This window comes from Ascaphus truei, chromosome 8 (assembly GCF_040206685.1).
Source record: "Ascaphus truei isolate aAscTru1 chromosome 8, aAscTru1.hap1, whole genome shotgun sequence".
In the NCBI taxonomy this organism is placed as follows: Eukaryota; Metazoa; Chordata; class Amphibia; order Anura; family Ascaphidae; genus Ascaphus; species Ascaphus truei.
The window spans coordinates 84,453,471-84,473,940 of NC_134490.1; the positions used below are offsets into that span (position 1 = coordinate 84,453,471).

General features: G+C 46.0%; 1 protein-coding gene across 1 annotated transcript in view; it reads right to left on the bottom strand.

Moving 5' to 3' along the window:
* Positions 1-19,582, bottom strand: part of LOC142502081 (lysosomal acid lipase/cholesteryl ester hydrolase-like) — a 31,444-nt gene extending 11,862 nt beyond the window's left edge. Inside the window, exons 1-5 of the mRNA XM_075612892.1 lie at positions 19,426-19,582; positions 18,309-18,447; positions 12,201-12,315; positions 3,054-3,252; positions 2,549-2,658 (exon numbers count right to left, since the gene is read on the bottom strand). Coding sequence (XP_075469007.1) covers positions 2,549-2,658; positions 3,054-3,252; positions 12,201-12,315; positions 18,309-18,440 — 556 coding nt within the window. The 5' untranslated portion in view covers positions 18,441-18,447; positions 19,426-19,582. The remainder of the gene's footprint in view (positions 1-2,548; positions 2,659-3,053; positions 3,253-12,200; positions 12,316-18,308; positions 18,448-19,425) is intronic.
* Positions 19,583-20,470: the final 888 nt, after the last annotated feature.

A 20,470-nucleotide genomic window follows, 5' to 3' on the forward strand; every position in this document is an offset into this window, starting at 1 on the left:
ATAACCGAATTGTAACCCGTGTTTGAACGCTCAACAAATCATGAGGTTGTCTACTTATTATAATTGCAGTATCTGCAAATATCAAATTATACGGTACATGGGTATTCTTCAATAGCATTGTAAGCAATGTATATACTGTAGCAGAGTTTCGTCTTTGTGATAATTAGAACATGGAAACTCGGCCTGATGGTTGCTCTCATTGACTTGGGGAGCCCCAAAACATAACATTTTGGGCAGCGATTCATTGTGCCTGTTAGAGATACAGGTAAATCAAAAAACACACACACCAGGAGGTGCCACAGAGACTTGCATCAGCTTCTTCCACTTTAAAAAAGCAATTCATGCACTTTTTTCATTCATTTTGTTAGCATAAGTTTGAATCTGGGGGTCTCCAGAACTGGACAACATTAAAATCAGCTCCGGGCGTCCCTTACTTCCTGAGATACAGACCTCGAAAGGAGATGCCGGTATCTTGGCAAAGTTTACAGCCAATAGCCGAGCCTGATGATGTCACAGCTTCCTATAGGCCCAAAGGGTGCGGAGCTTTGAAACTCGCCCATTACATGATCCCTGAGGCTATCGGTACCCCCTACGGTGGTCTGTTTCTCTGGAAGCAGGGATGTCCCTGGAGACCCCCTGCTTCAATCATATGTTAAAAATAAATCGCCTGGTTTGCCTCTTTAAAGATCAGTGACCACTCTTCAAATTTTTTTTTTATATGAGTGTAGCCCTGGGCACCTTGTGCTCTGCGACCCCCCCCTTGTTACCTCCGCTGCCGGGAGCGATGGTGAGTGCTGCCGGAGCCAAGCGGCAGACCCGCCGGAGTTTCTGGAGGGTGGGGGCCGAGCAGGGAGCGCTCCGTAGGCTCCGCGGCGGCCTGACAGCACAGGGCGCCGCCATGTTCATTCCTCGCGCATGCGCAGGGTAAAGATGCGACGGGAGGCCCCTGTTAGTTCGCGCATGCGCAGTACATGCGTGCAGAAGGGCAGCCAATCGCAAGGAGGCTATAGCAGGGACTACAAGTCCCATGAGCCTCAGGAGCGCCCCACCTGACGCCAGGGAGCCAATAGGGCTGCAGTATCTCCCTGCTCTAGGAGATAGATACATTTCGCGCGCTCAGCCCACGCTAGGCAGTCAAGACCAGGAAGAGCTAGGGGTAGGAGGTGAGTGCAGGGGGCTGTGACCTGCTGCATTAGGCCAGCAGCCCACTAGGCCCCAGTGAGGTCCTGAGTCACCACTATAGCTTGTTGTGCTTCAGGGACAGGCCCTAAGTTAGGGATCCTGCCCCATTAGTGATATTGGCAGTTAGGGACACAGCGGACGCTGCGCTTCCCGCAAAGAGGCTTGGACTCAGTCCTGCTCTCTCAATGGAGTAGGCCTATCTCCAGGGTGGGATCGCCCCTGACGGATCCCCGCGCTCGGGGAAACCAGGACGTCGTGCAGGAGAGCGGCGGACCCTTTGTGAAGATCTTTTAAAGCCCAGGTGCCGTCGCACTGGGCAGGTATCGTTATAAGTGCACCAACAGAGTACTCACACATAGTGGCAGCGCTGACCACGGGACAAGGGTATACTGTGGACACGGTGTGGGGGTACACGGTGGTGGGCCTGGGGTATATACTCCTAAGTGAACGTGGATGACATTGGGGACTGTGGACACGGTCTGGGGTTATCACCCCTGGGAAGTAGTGTCACAAGGTGACATTGAGGTTGATGCATGTGTATTGTGTGATGTTATCTGCATATAGTAAACCTGAGTTATATATACCTTTGGTGTATGTGCTTATTGTATATACGGGTCCTGTGTGGGGTACATTCTACACTCCTAGAATCCTACAGAGGTGGAGGCGCTGTAAGGAAGATCGTTTCAGAGGATTCACCCCAGGTTCCCATCAGCGGAGGCTCAGGCCTCCTGTGAACCTGCAGGTATACGCACCACACCTGGTAACATATAGGTTCCCCCTCACATGCCCTATATCTGCGATTGGGGAAGGGGGAATATCCGTTACATGAGATATAAATGCAAATCCCTACACAGCAGAGCTTGTACATAACCCAACATCATAACTTTTCACTTACTTAAACTTGATCATATGTCTGCATCAAATAGATCATTGTGGAATTACACTTACTGGATGTGAATATTGTCATTACATTTGGATGGATTTCTTTTGTAATGGCCATTTGTAACTTTTAGAGCAGTGTCTTCTACTCAAGGGGACTTCAACCAGTTTAATCACAGGGACCAGATCCGAAAATAAATTAGGAGTATTATAATATAATTTAGCATGCATTGAAATAATCTCAAAATGTTGCAGTATTATCATCTTTAACCTGTGCACATTACCGTACTAGTGAATTACAGTGTGAACAAAATTGCACTTAGCTGCCTGGACAACTACAATGAAATTAGAAGCAGCAGCCAGTCCAGGGGCCACGTCAACACCCTTAGCCAGCCACATTTGGTCCACGGCCGGCAGTGGACGAGGCTTTTTGCCATGTTATTAAATAAAACAGCTTCTCAGAGCTCTCTGCCCATTGCTTACACACCTATTGTGGTTCCTTGGGAGTGGCCAACATAGTATATCTGCTCCTGTCCAGTTTTCTGTAAAATGAAGTTCACAACTGCTGGCAGATCTTGTTTCGCCATTTCATCATAACTGGAAAAAAACACACAATGGTTCATTAAAGCCCATAAATGTAATTGCACACTTTTATTAAACACACGGTGTAACGCTCGATTTCATGGATCAAAACTGGGCGCAGCATAACCAATAATGTATTTATTACTACACTAGAACCGCGAGGGGGGAGGGGAAGAGCTTAACCTCTGTATTGTAGCTCCGGGGACCCGCTGGTTCGTGGGATACTCATTGGGATAGTTTGAGCTCCAACCAGGGAAATAAAAACGGATTGCCAAATCTTGCGGGTCCCTATGGACAATAGAAAGCCGCGTCATGTGTTGCAGCTTCGCACTGCGCGGCCGTTTAAATGTAAAAGCGATACTAAACACAAAGGAAAACGTTTGGGGGGAAAAGGTGTGCGGGTATCTTACCTGAAAGCCCAGAATGCATTCTGTGACGGTGAAAGCGTTTTGTGCTTCCTAGACCAAGTGTTTCCTCTACTGTTCCCCATCCAAACATCATAGCCAGCATCTGCTAGGATGAATCCCAAGCTATTGTTTGCAAGATTGGTGACCCAGTTGCTGCCGTCTGCAAGCAAGCCATGTTGTAAGAGAACCACAGGCTTAGAGCCTAGAGAGAGAAAAAAAGACAAGCAAACCTTGTAGAGAGGCCAACGCGTGGCTGGAGTGTACAGAAGATATATTCTTAGCTCCACATCTCCCACTTGATATTAACTGTTAGGGGCGCCTCTCGTTTTGCCCGCTGCTAAATTCCTCCATCTGCCACTATCATATTAGTCACTTGAGACGGTCATGGAACATGTGTAGCTGTCATTTTTTAAACACTGTTCCCAACAAAGCACAGCACTCCGCCTTTAATCCGGTCACTAAAATGCAGCAAACATCTGAAAATTAGTGACAGCCAGACACCTGACAACCTGTAACACTTTGTCTTCAAATAGGGCAATTTATGGAAATGGCAATTTAAAAAAAAAAAAAAAAATAAAAAAAAAATAGCCCGTTAAAGGTTAAGGTCTCGTAGGCTTTGATAATGAATGGCCATTTAAGCACTGCAGGTATTTTGTGGGCCATCTCAATTTAGAGCAATTTTTGAAGAACAAAATGTTTTTCATTCCAAACCTTTACTCCCACACATACACACTCACAGAAACTAAAGATCAATTAACCCTTGTAGCCTGCTCAGACAGGACATTACCTAGGATTTATTGATTCTTTAGAATTATAAAAAAAACCCTATGCTCGTGCTACATACAGTACTTTTCCATTCCATTATTGTATTCGTTCTTTACCTGCTGTGAAGTGTATTCTCATGTTAAACGCTAGTCCACTCCTCACATACTGTGTACCTACAGTAGGGTTGCCAGGTGGCTTGTCCAAAAATACTGGACACAATGGTAAGATGCCATACCCCAACCAAACGTTTCATCATAATTTTGCAAAGACATTGAAATATGCTTTCAAAATATATTGAGGCAAGTTACATCCAATGCTTAATATACATGTTAGTATGGGATCATTTAAAAATGGTTTTGATGTACCTCCTAAAATTAGTCATCTATTATACGGTACACATTATCTGTTGAATCTTGCAATTCAGTTCCACTTTAAAGATAAGCTCTGGAGACTAAATTTGCAAGGTAAAACAGCGCCAGCACAAAATGTTAATATTATTTTATTAGGTTCTGGTTGCCTATGCTTATTATTAATATCATTGTTTACTTGTAAATCGCCAACATATTCCGCAGCACGGTACAATGGGGTACAGAGTTCTGTGTAGTACAAAAACAGTTACATCCAAGAGAGGACACACATGCACAAAGAGATACAATGAGGGCCCTGCTCAGGAGAGTTCACAATCTAGAGGGAGTGAGGGACAATGTTGAAATAAGAAGGTACGGTGGCTGCTGATTGTAGGATAAGGTGTGTCCGAGGTTGGATTATAGTCCAGTCCGATAGCTGAAGCCATTAAGGTTTAGAGGGGAGGATGTTATATAGAGTGGAGATTAGTCCAGCCACACAGCTCGTCCCAATGGGTTTGAAGGGGGGGTTGGCTGTTAGAGGTATGGCAAGCAAGCTTCCTTGAAAATGTGAATTTTCAGGGAGTTTTTAAAGCTTGGGGAAGAGTCTGATGGTATGTGGTAGGGAATTTCAGAGAAAAAAGGGTCACCATGGGAGAAGTCTTACAGGCGTGAGAGAGAGGAGATTAAATAGGAGAAAAGGCAGATGTCATGGGCAGAATGTAGGGGTCGTTTAGATATGTATTTGGGCGATAAAAGATGTAAAGGGTGGCAGCATCGTTGAGACTTTTGTAAGTCATTACCAGGGTTTTAAATTGAATTCTAGAGGCTATGGGGATCAAGTGTAGGGATCAGCATAGTGAAGCACGGGGTAAGGTGGATGGATGGATGCGAGTAAGGATAGGCGGACAAGGGGAATGCCAACAAAGAGAAGGTTGCCGTAATCGAAGCGGGACATAAGTGAGTGGATTAGGATTTTCATTACATCAGGAGTGAGAAAAGGGCACATCTTGGAGATATTTCAACGGTGGAGACAGCAGGACTTCGTGAGGAACTCAAAGTAAGGCATGAAAGAGAGATCAGAGTCAAAGATGATCCCTAGACAGTGGGCTTGAGATGTTGATGAGATTGTGGTGTTATTGCCTGTGAGGGAGTGTGAGAGTGTAGGGGTGGCAGTGGAAGGGGGAAAGCCTATTAGTTCTGTTTTGGACGTGTTAAGCTTCAGGTAACGGCGAGACATCCAGGAGGAGATTGCAGAGAGACAATTGGAATCACTGGACAGGAGGGAAGGAAAGAGGTCAGAGGAGGGGAGATAAACGTGGGTGTCATCGGCATAGAGATGATACTGATAGCTAAATAATTGTAATAGTTCACCAAGACATAAAGTGAAAAGAGCAGAGAGCAAAGGGCCTCCTCCCATCCCACACCGCTTCCTAACTCTCCTCCTGCCTTCCTTGACTCTTTTTCCGCTGTCTCGGAGGAGGTGTCACTGCTGATTTCTTCTCACTCTACCACCTGCCCTCTTGATCCCATTCCCTCCCATCTCCTAAAACCTCTTGCTCCTTCTATAATCCCTACGCTCACACAGACGTTTAACTCTTCCCTCTATTCAGGTACCTTTCCATCCTCCTTCAAGCATGCAACAGTTATACCTTTACTCAAAAACAGCAAGCTTGACCCTACTTGTCTTTCTAACTATCAACCTGTCTCCCTCCTGCCTTTTGCCTCCAAACCCCTTGAACGTCTTGTATTCTCTCGATGCTACATTTTCTCAACACCTATTCTCTCCTAGACCCTCTACAATCTGGCTTCCGCACTGCTCACTCCACTGAAACAGGCCTCACTAAAATAACTAATGACCTCCATGCTGCCAAAGACAGAGGTCATTAGACTCTGCTCATATTACTCGACCTCTCTGCAGCATTTGACACCGTGGACCACCCTCTTCTTCACATTCTCCATACTTTTGGTATTCGTAACAAAGCTCTATCCTGGATCTCCGCTTACCTCTCCCATCGTACTTTCAGTGTTTCTTTTGCTAACACCTCCTCCTCTATCGATCTCTCTGTGGGGGTACCCCAGGGCTCTATCCTGGGACCGCTTCTCTTTTCTCTTTACACACTTTCTCTAGGTGACCTAATCACATCTCTTGGGTTTAAATATCCTCTTTATGCTGACGACACAAATTTACTTTACAACCCCATACCTTACACCTGCTGTACAGACCAAAGTTTCTGAATGTCTCTCTGGAATATCATCCTGGATGGCCATTCGCCGACTTAAATTTAACATGGCAAAAACAGAGCTCCTTATACTTCCTCCCAAACCTGGCCCTACTACCTCCTTCCACATTACTGTTGGAACTACCATCATTCACTTGACTCCTCTCTCACATTCAAAATGTATCTAAAACCTGTTGCTTTTTCCTCTGCAAAATCACAACGATACGCCCTTTCCTCTGTTACTCGACTGCTAAATCTTTGACTCAGGCCCTCATTCTCTCCTGTCTCGATTACTGTAACCTCCTGCTGTCCGGCCGTCCTGCCCCTCACCTGTCTCCCCTACAATCTATCCTAAACGCTGTTGCCAGAATCCCTCTATTCTTTCCTAAATCTGTCTCAGCATTAACCCTCCTGAAATCACTCTCCTGGCTTCCTATCAAATCACGCATCTCGCACTCAATTCTCCTCACTTATAAAGCTTTACACTCTTCTGCCCCTCCTTACATCTCAGCCCTAATTTCTCGCTATGCACCATCCCAACTCTTGCGTTCTGATCAAGGATGTCTTCTCTCTACCCACTTTGTATCTAAAGCCCTCTTCCGCCTTAAACCTTTTTCACTGACTGCCCCGCACCTCTGGAATGCCCTTCCCCTCAATACCCGACTAGCACTCTCTCTATCCACCTTTATGACCCAACTTAAGACACACTTGCTTAAAGAAGCATATGAGTAGCTTCGTGGCCAATACTATGCACCTGATACATAAAGCTTGGCCCCCTGCTGACGCACTTACCTGAACGCCCGTCTACTGTCTTTGTACATTCTCCCCACCAATTAGATTGTGACTCTTCGGAGCAGGGACTCCTCTTCCGAAATGTTAGTTATATGACTGAAGCACTTATTCCCATGATCTGTTATTTGTATTATTTGTTATTTATGTGATTGTCACGTGTATTACTACTGTGAAGCACTATGTACACCAATAGCGCTATATAAATAGAGACATACATACATACATACATACATACATGAGGAGAACCATTAGAGAAGGAAACACTGAAGGAGCAATTGAAAAGGTAGGATGTGTGCCAGGAGAAGGCTATAACACGGAGGCGAATGGAATGGATAATGTTCAGGAGAAGGGGGTGATCAACAGTGTTGAAGGCAGCAGAGAGATTCAGAGAGTTAGTAGGGAGAAGGGACACAGATTTAGCTGTGAGTAGGTCATTGGACACTTTTGTTAGTGCTGTCTCGGTGCAGTGTAGAGGGCAGAAACCAGATTGCAAAGAGTCAAGCAGGGAGTAGGAGAAAAGAAAGTGAGTCAGGCTCAAGTCGCTCAAGTAGCTTGGAGGCAAAGGGGAGAAGAGAGATGGGGCGGTAGTCAGAGGGTGAGGTTGAGTCAAGTGAGGGTTTCTTTAGAATGGGCGTGATGAGTGCATGTTTGAAAGAAGATGGGAATGTGTCAGAGGTGAGAGAGAGGTTAAAAAGACGAGTTAGGGTGGGGTTAGGGTGCCAGAGAGGATGCAGAGGAGATATGAGGGAATAGGATCAAGGGGGCAGGGCGAGATGTGGAGTGCGAAGTCCTCATCCTTAGTCACAAGGGAAAATGAGCTGAGGATGGATTTAGAGGAGAGGTAGGTGTTGCGTGTGGAGCTTGACATGGAGATGTCATGTCTGATTGACGTAATCTTGTCTGTTAAATAGGTAGCGAGGTCAAGAGGGGTGCAGGTGTAGTTGGGCAGAGAAGGTAGATAAAGGTGGCGAATATGCGTTAAGGGTCGCAGGACAAAGTTTAACTCAAGAAAGACTATAGCAGAAGTTTAAGGTTTAAGTAGTTGCAGTAATCATATCGAAGTTAAATGGCACATTTCAGAACCTCATTAATGCAGCTACTACAAACTTTTTGCTAAATTAAAAAAGAGCAATTCACAACGTAGTACGTGTATGGTCAGAAATCTGCATTATTAATGATTATATGACCCCCAAAACACTAGGGGGAGCTCGTGTCATTCTCTTGGAGATATGTCATCAGTCAGAAGTCTGCACATGCAAATCTCAAAATTACAATAAAAGCAGGGCTTAAAAGAAAGAAAGAAAGAGAGAGAGAGAGAGACATTTATCAGCGATTGTATATTTTGTGAAATAAAAAAAATATGGCACTAGTTGAATACAGCGAGTGGCTGTCGTGCCTTGGGTGTTAGGGAACCAAGGACAGTGATAGGATAAAATGTAGGTGATTGACATCTTTTTCTACACTTGTGCCAAGTCACTTTACCTACCGGTTAGCAATCCTTACACAATGTACATGGCTGTGTTTTTCAGTGTTGTTATATGTGAATAAAGAATTGTTGTGCATTTGCTTTCATTACCTGTGAAACTCCATTGATTAAAAAAAAAATCTCAACCTAGCCCTTGTTGCAATTCCACATACCCCACAGAATCCTATTGAGTTTGACTCCTATAAAATAATTGTTATCTTGTCCCCTAAGCATGTCTTAAAAAAAAAAAAAAAAAAAAAGAGTGTGTTAAAAAGCATGATTCTTAGCTTTAGGGGTTACCATGGTAACCTTGAGACTCCGCTGGGCTCTAGGGAGAGCTCCATTTTATATTATATTAAAAATAAAAAACAGCTTTAGAAGAGGCTAAGGGGAGATCTTTAAAAAGAAAAGAAATGCAATGTAAATAATATATGTTGATCATGCGCAATGCTTTGCATACCAATGCAGTACTTCATTGTAAACAGGTTTAAAAATCATCTGTGAGGATAAGAAGATTGAATTACAATACACTAAACTTTTTCTACCTTGATCGGCAAGCTATTTCTTCCACTCCAAAAGGTTCTGTTGCCCTGTAACAAAACCCAGTGCACTGTGCAACAACTGTTTACCTTTTGGGGTAGGGTGTGCTTGGGAGGGGGCGTAGGGTGTGCTTGGGAGGGGGGGTAGGGTGTGCTTGGGAGGGGGGGTAGGGTGTGCTTGGGAGGGGGGGTAGGGTGTGCTTGGGAGGGGGGTAGGGTGGGGAAGACAATGGCAACAGAGGGTGGCCTTTTAATTTTTGCCCCCTTTTTGGGGGGCAGGAACAGAGGTCTGAGCAGGGGCAGCGACGTCTCCTACGGCCCCTGGGGGGACCCGAGGCCCCCGAGTACCCCGCTGTGGCGGGCTCAGTGTGACAGGGTGCCTTGGCTTAGGAAGGAGTGGGTGCAGGAGCTTGGGTCGAACTTCCCACATAAACCTTACAAGTGACACATTTGCTAATAGTTTCTGCAAGACGTCAAGATTTGAATAATTGAAGATGGTAAACGGAAACTGTACAGCGATGAGCAAACGCCAGGAAGCTTGAAAGCATTTTTGTTAAGAACTTAATACAAGTTTCCTGAGAATGAAGTGTGAAGCACAGAAGATTCTGAACATTCATTGTTTTGATTGTCCCAGACTGGTCCCTGCTTGGAAACACTGCAGTATCCAACAAGCATAGGATTAACTGGGCTACACATTTCCATGAACTAGAACTTGGCAAGTAGTAGTAGGCCTTCAAATGATGTTGTTATGTTCTGTCATCGTTCCTAACAGAGACGTACATGTATTTAATTTCAGCTTCACACATCTTTCCAAACGAAACTATGCTTTGCCTTAATTCCGTGTTATTTCCAAGAATATGCTCAGTCTCACCCTGACATGGACATGGACATATTGTCCTAGCCACAAAAAAACCCCGTGATAGTACTTGGCGCTCAAATTCAAGATGTTTTTCCAGAAGTCGAGACTAGGCCAAGTAAGTAAGGAAATTGCACAGCTGAACTGCGTGGTGCTGAATAGTTACAGCCCAATCTAGGCATCTGTGCGAGGCCTTCTGCTTGGAGTCCCACACAGGCAGATGGCGTCACTGGATGCGAGATCGCGTTGCACCCAATTACTACAAACAACTGCACATACGTAATGAACAAATAGTGTCATTCAATGTGGAAAGAAGAATTCCAACCAAAATACTGTATGTACTGCAAACTTGCCCTAATAGGCCACTGCATTTAAAATTCATAGGAAAATCGGCACAGAAGGTCGCGGTAGAAAGACAGCGTTTCCCAACTTGGTGTAGAAACACAGAAGGGGAAAAAAAAACCATAGATTTCCATAGAATCAGTAGACTGATGCATCGTCTATCCATCTTCAAAATAAAAAAAATACTCATTTGTTTTGTTAATGATGTAACCCTCCCTGTCCGGCCTCCAGGGAGATTACGCCGGGGTACTGCGTGTGGCTACTCCGCATGGGTTACCCTGACTCAGGGTGCAGGACCCCGGCGGCTGGGCGATGAGGCGATGAGGCAGCAGGTTGTACGATAATGGGCGCCAGGAACGTGTCTTTCATTCAGATCCCCAGGCACGGGGACCAGTCACATTTCCAGAAGAAGTACGTTTTTATATCAAACATGCAGGATTACGGTTTCTTCCATCACTGCCCACTCCTAACACTATAATGGAGGGTTACTAACTGTGTTCCTTTCTTGTGTGGCACCCGGCCCCCCTTGTTGCTTCGGGATACTCTTTGCTATAACCCCGTTTACACTGAGCCCACGCGGGAATCCTGGGGGGTCCTTTATAAGTGACACCTAGACATTTGGCCTGTTTGGGAACTGCCGCCTCCTTACAGACGGAGAGGAATGCTAATGCAGATCCGCGGCTAGAGCTGATCCGCTGACATCCGGGAGCCCTCTTGACGTGGGGCCCTCTGTGGCGTGACAATTTCCTATTCGTTAGCTATGTTGTACTCCCTTCAGCAGGGATCCTAACTAACGGGCACTGTCCCTATCTACAGCACAATTAAATAGGGGGGCCTCTGAGCAACCTGTGCTGAAGCAGGAGTATCCTGAAAACCTGAAATGTTGGGGGAGAGGGCGGGGGGAGATTGAGGACTGGATTTGAGCACCCTGAACTAAGGACTTATTCAATAAACCCAAAGATGTTCAAGTCTATGGGGGTTTTCTGCGATCAATGCTGTTTTTCATGCTGCTAGGGAACCCCAAAGAGTTCTTCCTCTTTGTAGAAGTCTGTAGAGTACAAAGTCTTGAGACTTTTAAAGCTCTGTAAACACCATTCAGATGTATGAAGAAACCTTCTCAAGGTCTGCAAAGGTATCATAAGCTGCAAAGAATCGACACCCAGGACCAATGCAACTCTTTGCAGTATGAGCCATATCTCTCAAGTGGTGCTAAGTCATAAGACACCTTACAGCCCATTGAAATTAATGGGCAGTAAGGTCATACAGGCCTTTAAGGTGTCTTGGGGCTTATGTTATACAGCCTAATGTGTTCATCTGCAAAGTGTAAACATGAGCCTGGAATTCTGGCCTGGAAGGACTAAAATAATTATAATGCACAAGATAATGACAAAAAAAAAAACCTTTTGATTCAATGTTCGGTCACCACTGTCCAATGTGCCCACAACATACTGTGGTGGTAGGCATATGGAAAGTACCGAGTAACCCAGCATTGCAAATTACCAATCGCGGACCAAAGGCGGACGCAAGGCCCAAGTTCCAGGAACCAGCCTGTTTTCCAACACCAAGTTGAAGTAAAAATTCAAAGAAGGAAAAGGCTACATTGTATATATGAACAGACACACACACACACACACACACACGTCAATCGTCATTCGTCTCTGTTGACCTACAAAATCCCAAGTTGTAGTCATTGGGAAAAGGCTTCCTAATTAACATATGACCAGGTGGGTCACTCAAGCCCTTAAAAAGCAAATGGGCTATTTACAGTTAAATTGTGAAAACACCATCAGTTGGCAAACCCTCAAATCAGCAACATGTAACATACCTTTAGTTGCATATTTTACCCCATAAGGTATTCTGTTAATGCTCAGGATATATCCATCGGCAGTAAACACTTGATATTCCTCACTAGGATAGCCTTTGTATCTGATCAATTCACTCTGCAGGAAGAAGAAGAAGAAAAGGTTGCATCCCGTGTAAGAGAAGCTGTCCCACTTAGCAATGTGTGTTGTACTGCAGTTCAAATGGAAAAGTAAAAAAGCCAGTGTGTCATATTATGTACTTTCTTTAAAGCGGCAGGGTGTTCTGGACACCCTTTTGTGTTTGCATATTTTTTTACTTTGAGATCTCTTCTGGCTCTCTCCAAAGCCATTTTTATTTTTAAAACCCGCCTCTCTGTTCAGGAAATATAAGGTGTTGAAATGTTAAGTGTTTCTGGAGGTTAAAACGGAGCCCTCCCCGGACCCCAGTGCCATCTAAAGCAGGGGTGCACAAACTGGGGGGGCGCAAGACTTTGTTGGGGTGGCGCGGTGTTGACTGTTCTGTAATTCACTTACCCCAGCTTCAGCCAACTCATCTCCATGGCAACGCCGCGTCATGGGCCATGCGAAGGGACTTCACGTCACATGACCGCGCGGCATCATTTGATGACGCATTAGAGGTAAGGAGTGGGGGGGAGGGGCGCAGCACAGGAAGTTTGCGCACCCCTGAATGCTAAAGGTTACCATGGTAACCTCAGAAGCAAGAGATTACGTGGAAGACCCTCAGAAGTCCGTTATATCTGGCCTACTAACGTAACGTTACCTAAATAGTTAACAGACGTTAGTTTCGTTGGGTTTTACGAGTATCCTCAAAGCTAAATACGTGCAAAAACAATGGCCATTAGTTCTTATTAGCATACGCCATGTCAAGTTAAAACTGCCTTGCTTTAGCTTCAACTAACATGGCATTAACCCTGTCTAACCCAAAAATGGCGTTATTTCTATCAAGTCCCTGAACAGTGGCTTAATTAAAGTTAAAAAGAGGGAGGGGTGGGTGGAGGTCTATTTTGATCTGTTTTTGCCGGCCAATTAGTTGAACAGATTCTACTTGGGAACCAAGTAGGACAAAGAAAAACCAGCCAAACAAATATAAAATTAAACCAACAACAAGTGCACTGTAAATAAAATAAAGTGCGCTAAAAATGAAGGGTTAGTACAAAATTGTGAGTTGTGGATACTACGCAGAGCACCCCGTCTGACGCCCACTGGGAGGCAAACTCTGAAACCGTCCCAGTGGTGTCGGCGTACGTGTACTCTGCCCGGATATGGGAGCGCACCAGAGCCCGGAACATGGCCACGATGTTTGTTGTGACCTCCCTCTCCAGACACGGCTTCCTAGTTTTATAAATGGCTAACTTAGCCAATGCCAGGAGCAGGTTGATGAGGAGATCCCTAGGCATATTGTCCCAGGGCACTCGGCACCCAAAAATAAAAAGGTGAGGGGAAAAGTGCAGCCAGAACTGCAGGAGAAGGACCCACAAGGTGGAAAAGGGGGGCTGCAGTCTAGCGCTGCTAAAATAAATATGGTACACGGACTCCCACTTGCCACAGAAGGGGCAGGTGACGGGGGAGTCCGTGAAGTGAGCCAAGTACTCTCCCGTGCTCAGTGCACCATGGAGGACTCAAACTCAAATCCCTGGCGAGACGGGGAACCAACTCTGAATAGAGTTCCCACCACCGGGGCCTCTCTTCCTCGTTTGCAGGATGTACCCGCCTGCAGATGGTATCGGAGTGGGCGACAAGGGCGAGGTAGTGCACTCTATGGAGCACGAGAGAGTACAGGCCTTTCCTCGGCATGCCGAACAAACATGCTGGGAACATGTCCCCCAACCTGCTGAGGTTGGGGACGGAAGGAGCCTGAGGGGGTTGCCGTGGCTTTGGTCTCACGCAAAGATCCGGAGAGCAGGGCTCTCCGGTCTGCAATACCCCCTCAATGAAGGTGCGCAAGTCGGGTGGGTGGCATCTTTAATCTCCTGGATCAGACGATGAGGGACGCGGGCAGTAGGTAGACCCATACGGTGCGCGAGCACCTCTGCCCCTACCCTGTCCCGTCGTTCGTAGTCCAGGATATCCGACTCTGGTCACCTGCGCCAGGATTAGTTGGCGGCAGATATAGGGTGAATCCAACATCTGAGCCCTCACTGCTAGATAAAACAGCAGGGGCATGGCAAGGAAACCAACCCCAACCGCCTCCTGTCCTTTCCTGGTCACGGAGACCTGGCTCCAGGTCCTTAGGAAGTCCCAGTAGTATGCCGGCAGCACTGAGAAGTCTCTAGCTAAACCCTCGGGCTTGACGATAAACAGTTGCCGGTCATACCCCGTATGCACAGCTGGCGAAAGAAACTGATCGCCAGTTGGCACCACTGCGGATGGATCTGCAAATAGGTATCTCTGCAGGTATTAGAGGCGGAAAGTGTGTATCTGGGAGCGAACACACACCACTTCCTGTCCACCCTCTCCGAGAGGGAGGAACCCAACACCCGCAGAGACCCAATGCTTCCCCATCCAGAGAAAGTCCAGCAACTTCCTCTGGATCTTGCTGACAAATTCAGGGGTTGGACCCGTGGCTATCAGACGGTGCCACAGCTGACGGGCCACCAGCTGGTTGATCACCAGAGTCCTTCCCCTGAGGGAAAGCATTTGACAGATGCGCCCACGACCCCAGACGAGCGATGACTCGTTCTTCAAGATCACTGAAGTTTTCTAGAGCCGGGTTCTCCGCAGCAGACAGGTAGACTCCCAGATATTTGATAGTATTGCTCCCCCAAGAGACATTACGAAACATGGGGGGCAAGGAGTCTAGCTGAAAGGGATCCACCAAAAGGTCTGAGCACTTGGACCAGTTGATCCGAGCTGAAGAGGCCGTGATGTAGACCTCTTGGCACACTTGCGCCTGTTCAAGATCAACTAGATCCTTGGCCACAAGGAGCATAGGCTGACAGGACTACCCGCATGTCGGGCTCCCGCAGCGCCAGCCCGGTGAGCCTCTTCCTCAATAGGCAGAGGCTCGATGGCCAGCGCGTACAGTTGCTCGGATAGGGGGCATCCTTGACGTACTCACCGACCAAACGCCAAAAGGTACTGTCAGAGACCAATTAATCTTCACCAGACACTCTGCAGAAGCGTACAGCATCTGGAGAAGGCCCACAAATTGTGGGCCAAAGCCAAATGCCCACAGGATCTGTATGAGGTATCGGTGATCCACCCTGTGAAATGCCTTCTCCTAATCTAGGGACCGGAAGGCAAGTGACAGACCAGTCCTCTGCGCGTGGTTCAGCAGGTCCCGGCCAAGAATTTTTTTTATCATGAATGCTCCCGCCCGGGACAGTGTAGGACTGGTCGGGGTTAATCACCTCTGCCAGCACGGAGTTGAGCCTCAGCGACAGTGACTGCCTGGTCACATGATCTTCCCCACAGAACTTTGCATCATTAGTCCACTTCTGCTGCACTGACAGCCATTTAGTGAACCCCCGAGCCGAATCTTTGCCGATCGATCGGCAATTTAGCTAATTACTTATTGTGTGGATTGTATTGATGCACATATTAAAGGGGGGGGGGGGAGGGAGGAGAAACGGCAGCTTGGACTGCTACTTTCAGGCTTGGCACCATTTAGTAAATCGAACCTTAGGTAGTCAATTTGGATGCGGACAGGACCTTGGGTTCACAATGCCTCTTCGGTGGTAGCACATTTAAATGTTTTATCACTTGACCTAATGAATGTGTATATAAAAGAGGTGGGAAATTTAGCTATTGTAGAGAGTGGATCTAAGGCCTCGGCCATGTTAGTTGCTTGCTTGTGGAAGCGCGCTGAGGCGCGCTCCTGCTCAGCACTGAGCCCCTACAGCCGCAATTAGAGCGGCTTTAGTAGGGGCTCGCCTGCGCTTCCGCGCGCTTGCGGAAGCGCAGGTCTTAGGGGAATTTAAAATTCCCCCGCTTGCCGGCGAGACAAAGGCCGGTCACGTGAGCGGTTCGCCCAATGAGGGCGAACCAGCTCCGTGACGTCACTGGCCCGCCCCTGGCCAGTGACGCGCCCGTCCCCGGCCCGCCGACGGCGTGTGCGGTAAGCAACCGCAAGGCCAGGGAAAACACCCGCTTTCCCTGAGCCTCAGCGAGCAAGCAGGGAGCATGGACTCGGCCTAAGACTGCCCTTAAATGTTTGGAAACAACAAAATGACATTGTAATATGTATTATATAAAGCAGGGGTGTGCAAACTGGGGGGCACGAGATGTTCTTGAGCGGCGCAGCGGTTACAGAGGCCTCTGTGACTTAACTTACATTTGTGTCAGACATTGCAACCCGGCGTCAAATGACGCAGCGGGTCACGTAACGTTCCATTGACGTCACATGACCCTGCGACGTCATTTGATGCTGGAGCCGAGCCAGGGGGGAGCGTGAGCCGAGGAGGAGAGCAGGCCGGGGGAATAGTTTGTGCACCCCTGATATAAAGCATTGCTTTTTGTAGATTGCTGGAGAACATTAGGAATATGACGCATGGATTCGCCTGGATTAAAGGATTGAGATGTTGCAAGAAGTTGTTATTGTTGAGCCAAGTAACAGCGAGAGATGTCCGGCTGATGCATTTCTTCTTTTGGAATTCTGTGAAGATTTATTCGTGTATACAAATCAGAGTGGAATTCACATTGTGTTTCCATTTTAAACTCCAATGCTGGGGTTTTGACACGGAAATAAATTTGAGAACTATGGAAACATTTACACATAAAGTGATTTTCTTAGGTCAATCGCCCAATAAATTAGAGACTATGGTTCCCTGAATCATCAAAACTGCAGGTGGCACAAAGTTCAAAATCCACAACTTGCTGAGAACTCATCTACCAGAAGCCTTTGCACAACCCACATTACACAATCCACTCCAGGCAGATGACAAGACTGGAGGATTTTGACCTTTGAATCCAAATCTCATGCTTTTCCTAGTGACATATCATGTAAGAGGCATTGATCGCTGTACACTTCAATGTGTCATACTGTTAAAATCTTTCAGTGCTGAAATGCATAACATTGTAGCATGGGACGTCCACCACAACCAACTCATTTCTAAAAAAAAAACACCGATTGTATCACACTTTAAAAGTGTTGCAACCTATTATTTTAAAAAACATTTTGTTATAACGTTGACCTGTTTAAAGATATATATTTATAACATTTTCATTTTTTTGCATTTTTTTTTCCTTCAAATAATCTAATTACATCAGTGTTTGCCCCCAATCTTATCTTGGATAAGGTGAATATGCAAACATAGGCTCAATGCATCACAGCTGACATTTTATAAGACTTACATGTACTTTGGACCTTTTTTGTGACTTCCTCATAAATACAAGAACCAATACTCTGGTCACAAGATCATCTCTCACATGCTTACAATGTGCTGTTCTCAATCAGCCATTATTCATTCAACCCCATTAGAGCAATGCGCGGGCCCCTCCGGTATTGAATAGGGTAACTGTTCTGTGTAGAGAGCAGATGTCACCAATTCCTGATACTTTCTAAGCAGATCGCATAGGAACAAGAAGAATCCCCAATGACTATTACTGTATTAATATACCGTATCAACGCTACAGAAAACAAGCCACTTTGAAACAATCCTGGTACTTCCTCAAGATCTTTCAAGCACCCAATATCATTAGGCCGCCCCATCCTCCCTTGCTGGTTGACCCCATTTATTTAACTACGAAGTGACACATGGTGTTTTTCCTTATTCATTGGCTCACAGCTATAGTAAGGAGGTTGTTGTTTTTAGTTCTAAAAAAGTGACAGAACATCCAAAAGATCTATATTTCCTCTCTCAGAGGGCTCCGGGTGCTGAAATTGTAGTCCGTCTCCTGTGTGACACCCAGGTTGAAGTACGTTTATAATAATCAGCCCAAACTATGCTTGTAAAATAACACCATTGTGCACAAACAGTAGGACTTATAAGGTAATGGGTGAAAATTGAAGGCAAAGTGTGTTTCTCTTTACTTAAAGAGCTCTTGGGAATGGGGAAGTGTAGAGCGATGTACCGCATGCAGGGGAAGCTAAGCCATGTTTTGCATTGTTTTAGCACTCCCCAAAATATGCACTATATTTCAGAAGAGGGAGGGAGGGAAACATAACTTACAATGTTCATAGATGCTTCAGGATCTGCATTATACATAAAGTCACCGCCGGCTCCGACTCGAATTCTCCTGGAAACGTTCTCTGAATGTGCAATCACCAGGAACAGAAATGCCACAGTAACCGACAGCCACATCTTGAGACTGGGAGAAAAACATACATGTGCATTTATAGCACGTGCAAGGAAAGGTTAGCATTACGCGGGAGACGGTGGCTAGTGACACAGTTAAATACAGTGTTTTGCAATGGTAGTAAAGTGCTGCCCAGGCTCAGTACAATGCTTTACAAGATTAACATGTCATATAGGACTAGTGGTGAACGGCATTAACCCCTGCTGCGCTGGAGGGACTGAATGGATTGCTGCGCTCTCAGTACTGACGCAATTAGAGTATACACAGGGTTAACAAGTATTTGAAGGGTCAGCTCATATTATTGGCAGGGTTCAAGAAATCTATTCCCAGGGGACCCTATGTATCAAGGCAAAAGTGGTGCAATTGTGAAGCAAAACTATATATATCAAATCAATGGGATTATATATATATATATATATATATATATATATATCCCATTGATTTAATACATATGATGCAGACTATTTGCCCCAGAATTGCTCCAATTTTACCTTGGTACATAAACTCCTTTTCTTTTTTTTATGCAAACTATGTATAAGACTTTATTTCTTCACAGAAATAAAGCACATAAAAAGTGATAAATATGATATTTTTCTTATGTAGCACAGACAGTGTACACTTCAAAAGGCAAGTGGCATTATCACTGATCAACGCCAAAGTTAAGCACATAAAGAGGACATGTGGTGTGCAGGGTTGACACAAGTCATTCGCAAGATTGACATATATGGTGTAACTCAGAACATTTAAGTTCGTTCCACAATTAAAACACACGATGCACGTGGCTAATGCATATGAACAAACTCAAACTTCCTACACACAGCGCTCTGGCATGTCTTTCATCAGGGACATTTATATCACGCGGAGAAGCTGCAGATCTATGATACTGTTAACACAGAGCTTTCTTAGGGTTAATATACATGTACGTACAGGGTTGTATGTAGCTGTAGTGGGATAATACAGTAATTGACAGCGTTAAAGTACTTTACATACCAAAGCCAGGGAAGTTGGCTGCACACACCCACGTCTTAGCAGCACAGCAGCCCAACTCAGATTCCAAACCAGAAACTGCAGCACCTATCAGCACACAGAGCGTAATATCACACCACACGCTCCGGCATACAGGGGCAGGCCAGCTACTCTGACAGCAGCGTCTCATACATCCAATAACCCGGCGGCTAACTTAGAAGACATGTGCATGCTACCAATAGGAAGTCAGAGTGATTGCAGAGCAGCCAGCCTCTTCCCCCACTGAAAACCTGTCGGGAGCCAATCATGCAGACTCTCGCTCTCTTAGGTCATGTGACCAACTCCAACTTGCCTGTCACATCTTCTCACAGATCACGTGACAGCATCTATCCTCAGCAGCCCCAGTGCCACTAAGTGCCAGTGTGTGTATACCAGTATGTATTGAGGGAGTCGCTGCGGCGATGTTTCTGTAGGTGCCAGTGTGTGTATACCTGTATGTATTGTGGGAGTCGCAGCGGCGATGTTTCTGTAGGTGCCAGTGTGTGTATACCAGTATGTATTGAGGGAGTCGCAGCCAGCGATGTTTCTGTAGGTGCCAGTGTGTGTATACCAGTATGTATTGAGGGAGTCGCAGCCAGCGATGTTTCTGTAGGTGCCAGTGTGTGTATACCAGTATGTATTGAGGGAGTCGCAGCGGCGATGTTTCTGTAGGTGCCAGTGTGTGTATACCAGTATGTATTGAGGGAGTCGCAGACGGCGATGTTTCTGTAGGTGCCAGTGTGTGTATACCTGTATGTATTGAGGGAGTCGCAGCGGCGATGTTTCTGTAGGTGCCAGTGTGTGTATACCAGTATGTATTGAGGGAGTCGCAGCGGCGATGTTTCTGTAGGTGCCAGTGTGTGTATACCAGTATGTATTGAGGGAGTCGCAGCGGCGATGTTTCTGTAGGTGCCAGAACCTGAAGAAAATAAAAATGACCTGTGATAATTACACTTTAAATAACGGGGGTGGTAGAAAAAGCCTTTTTTTTAATTCGCAGTTAGTAGTCCACAACTACAACAAAGCAGAT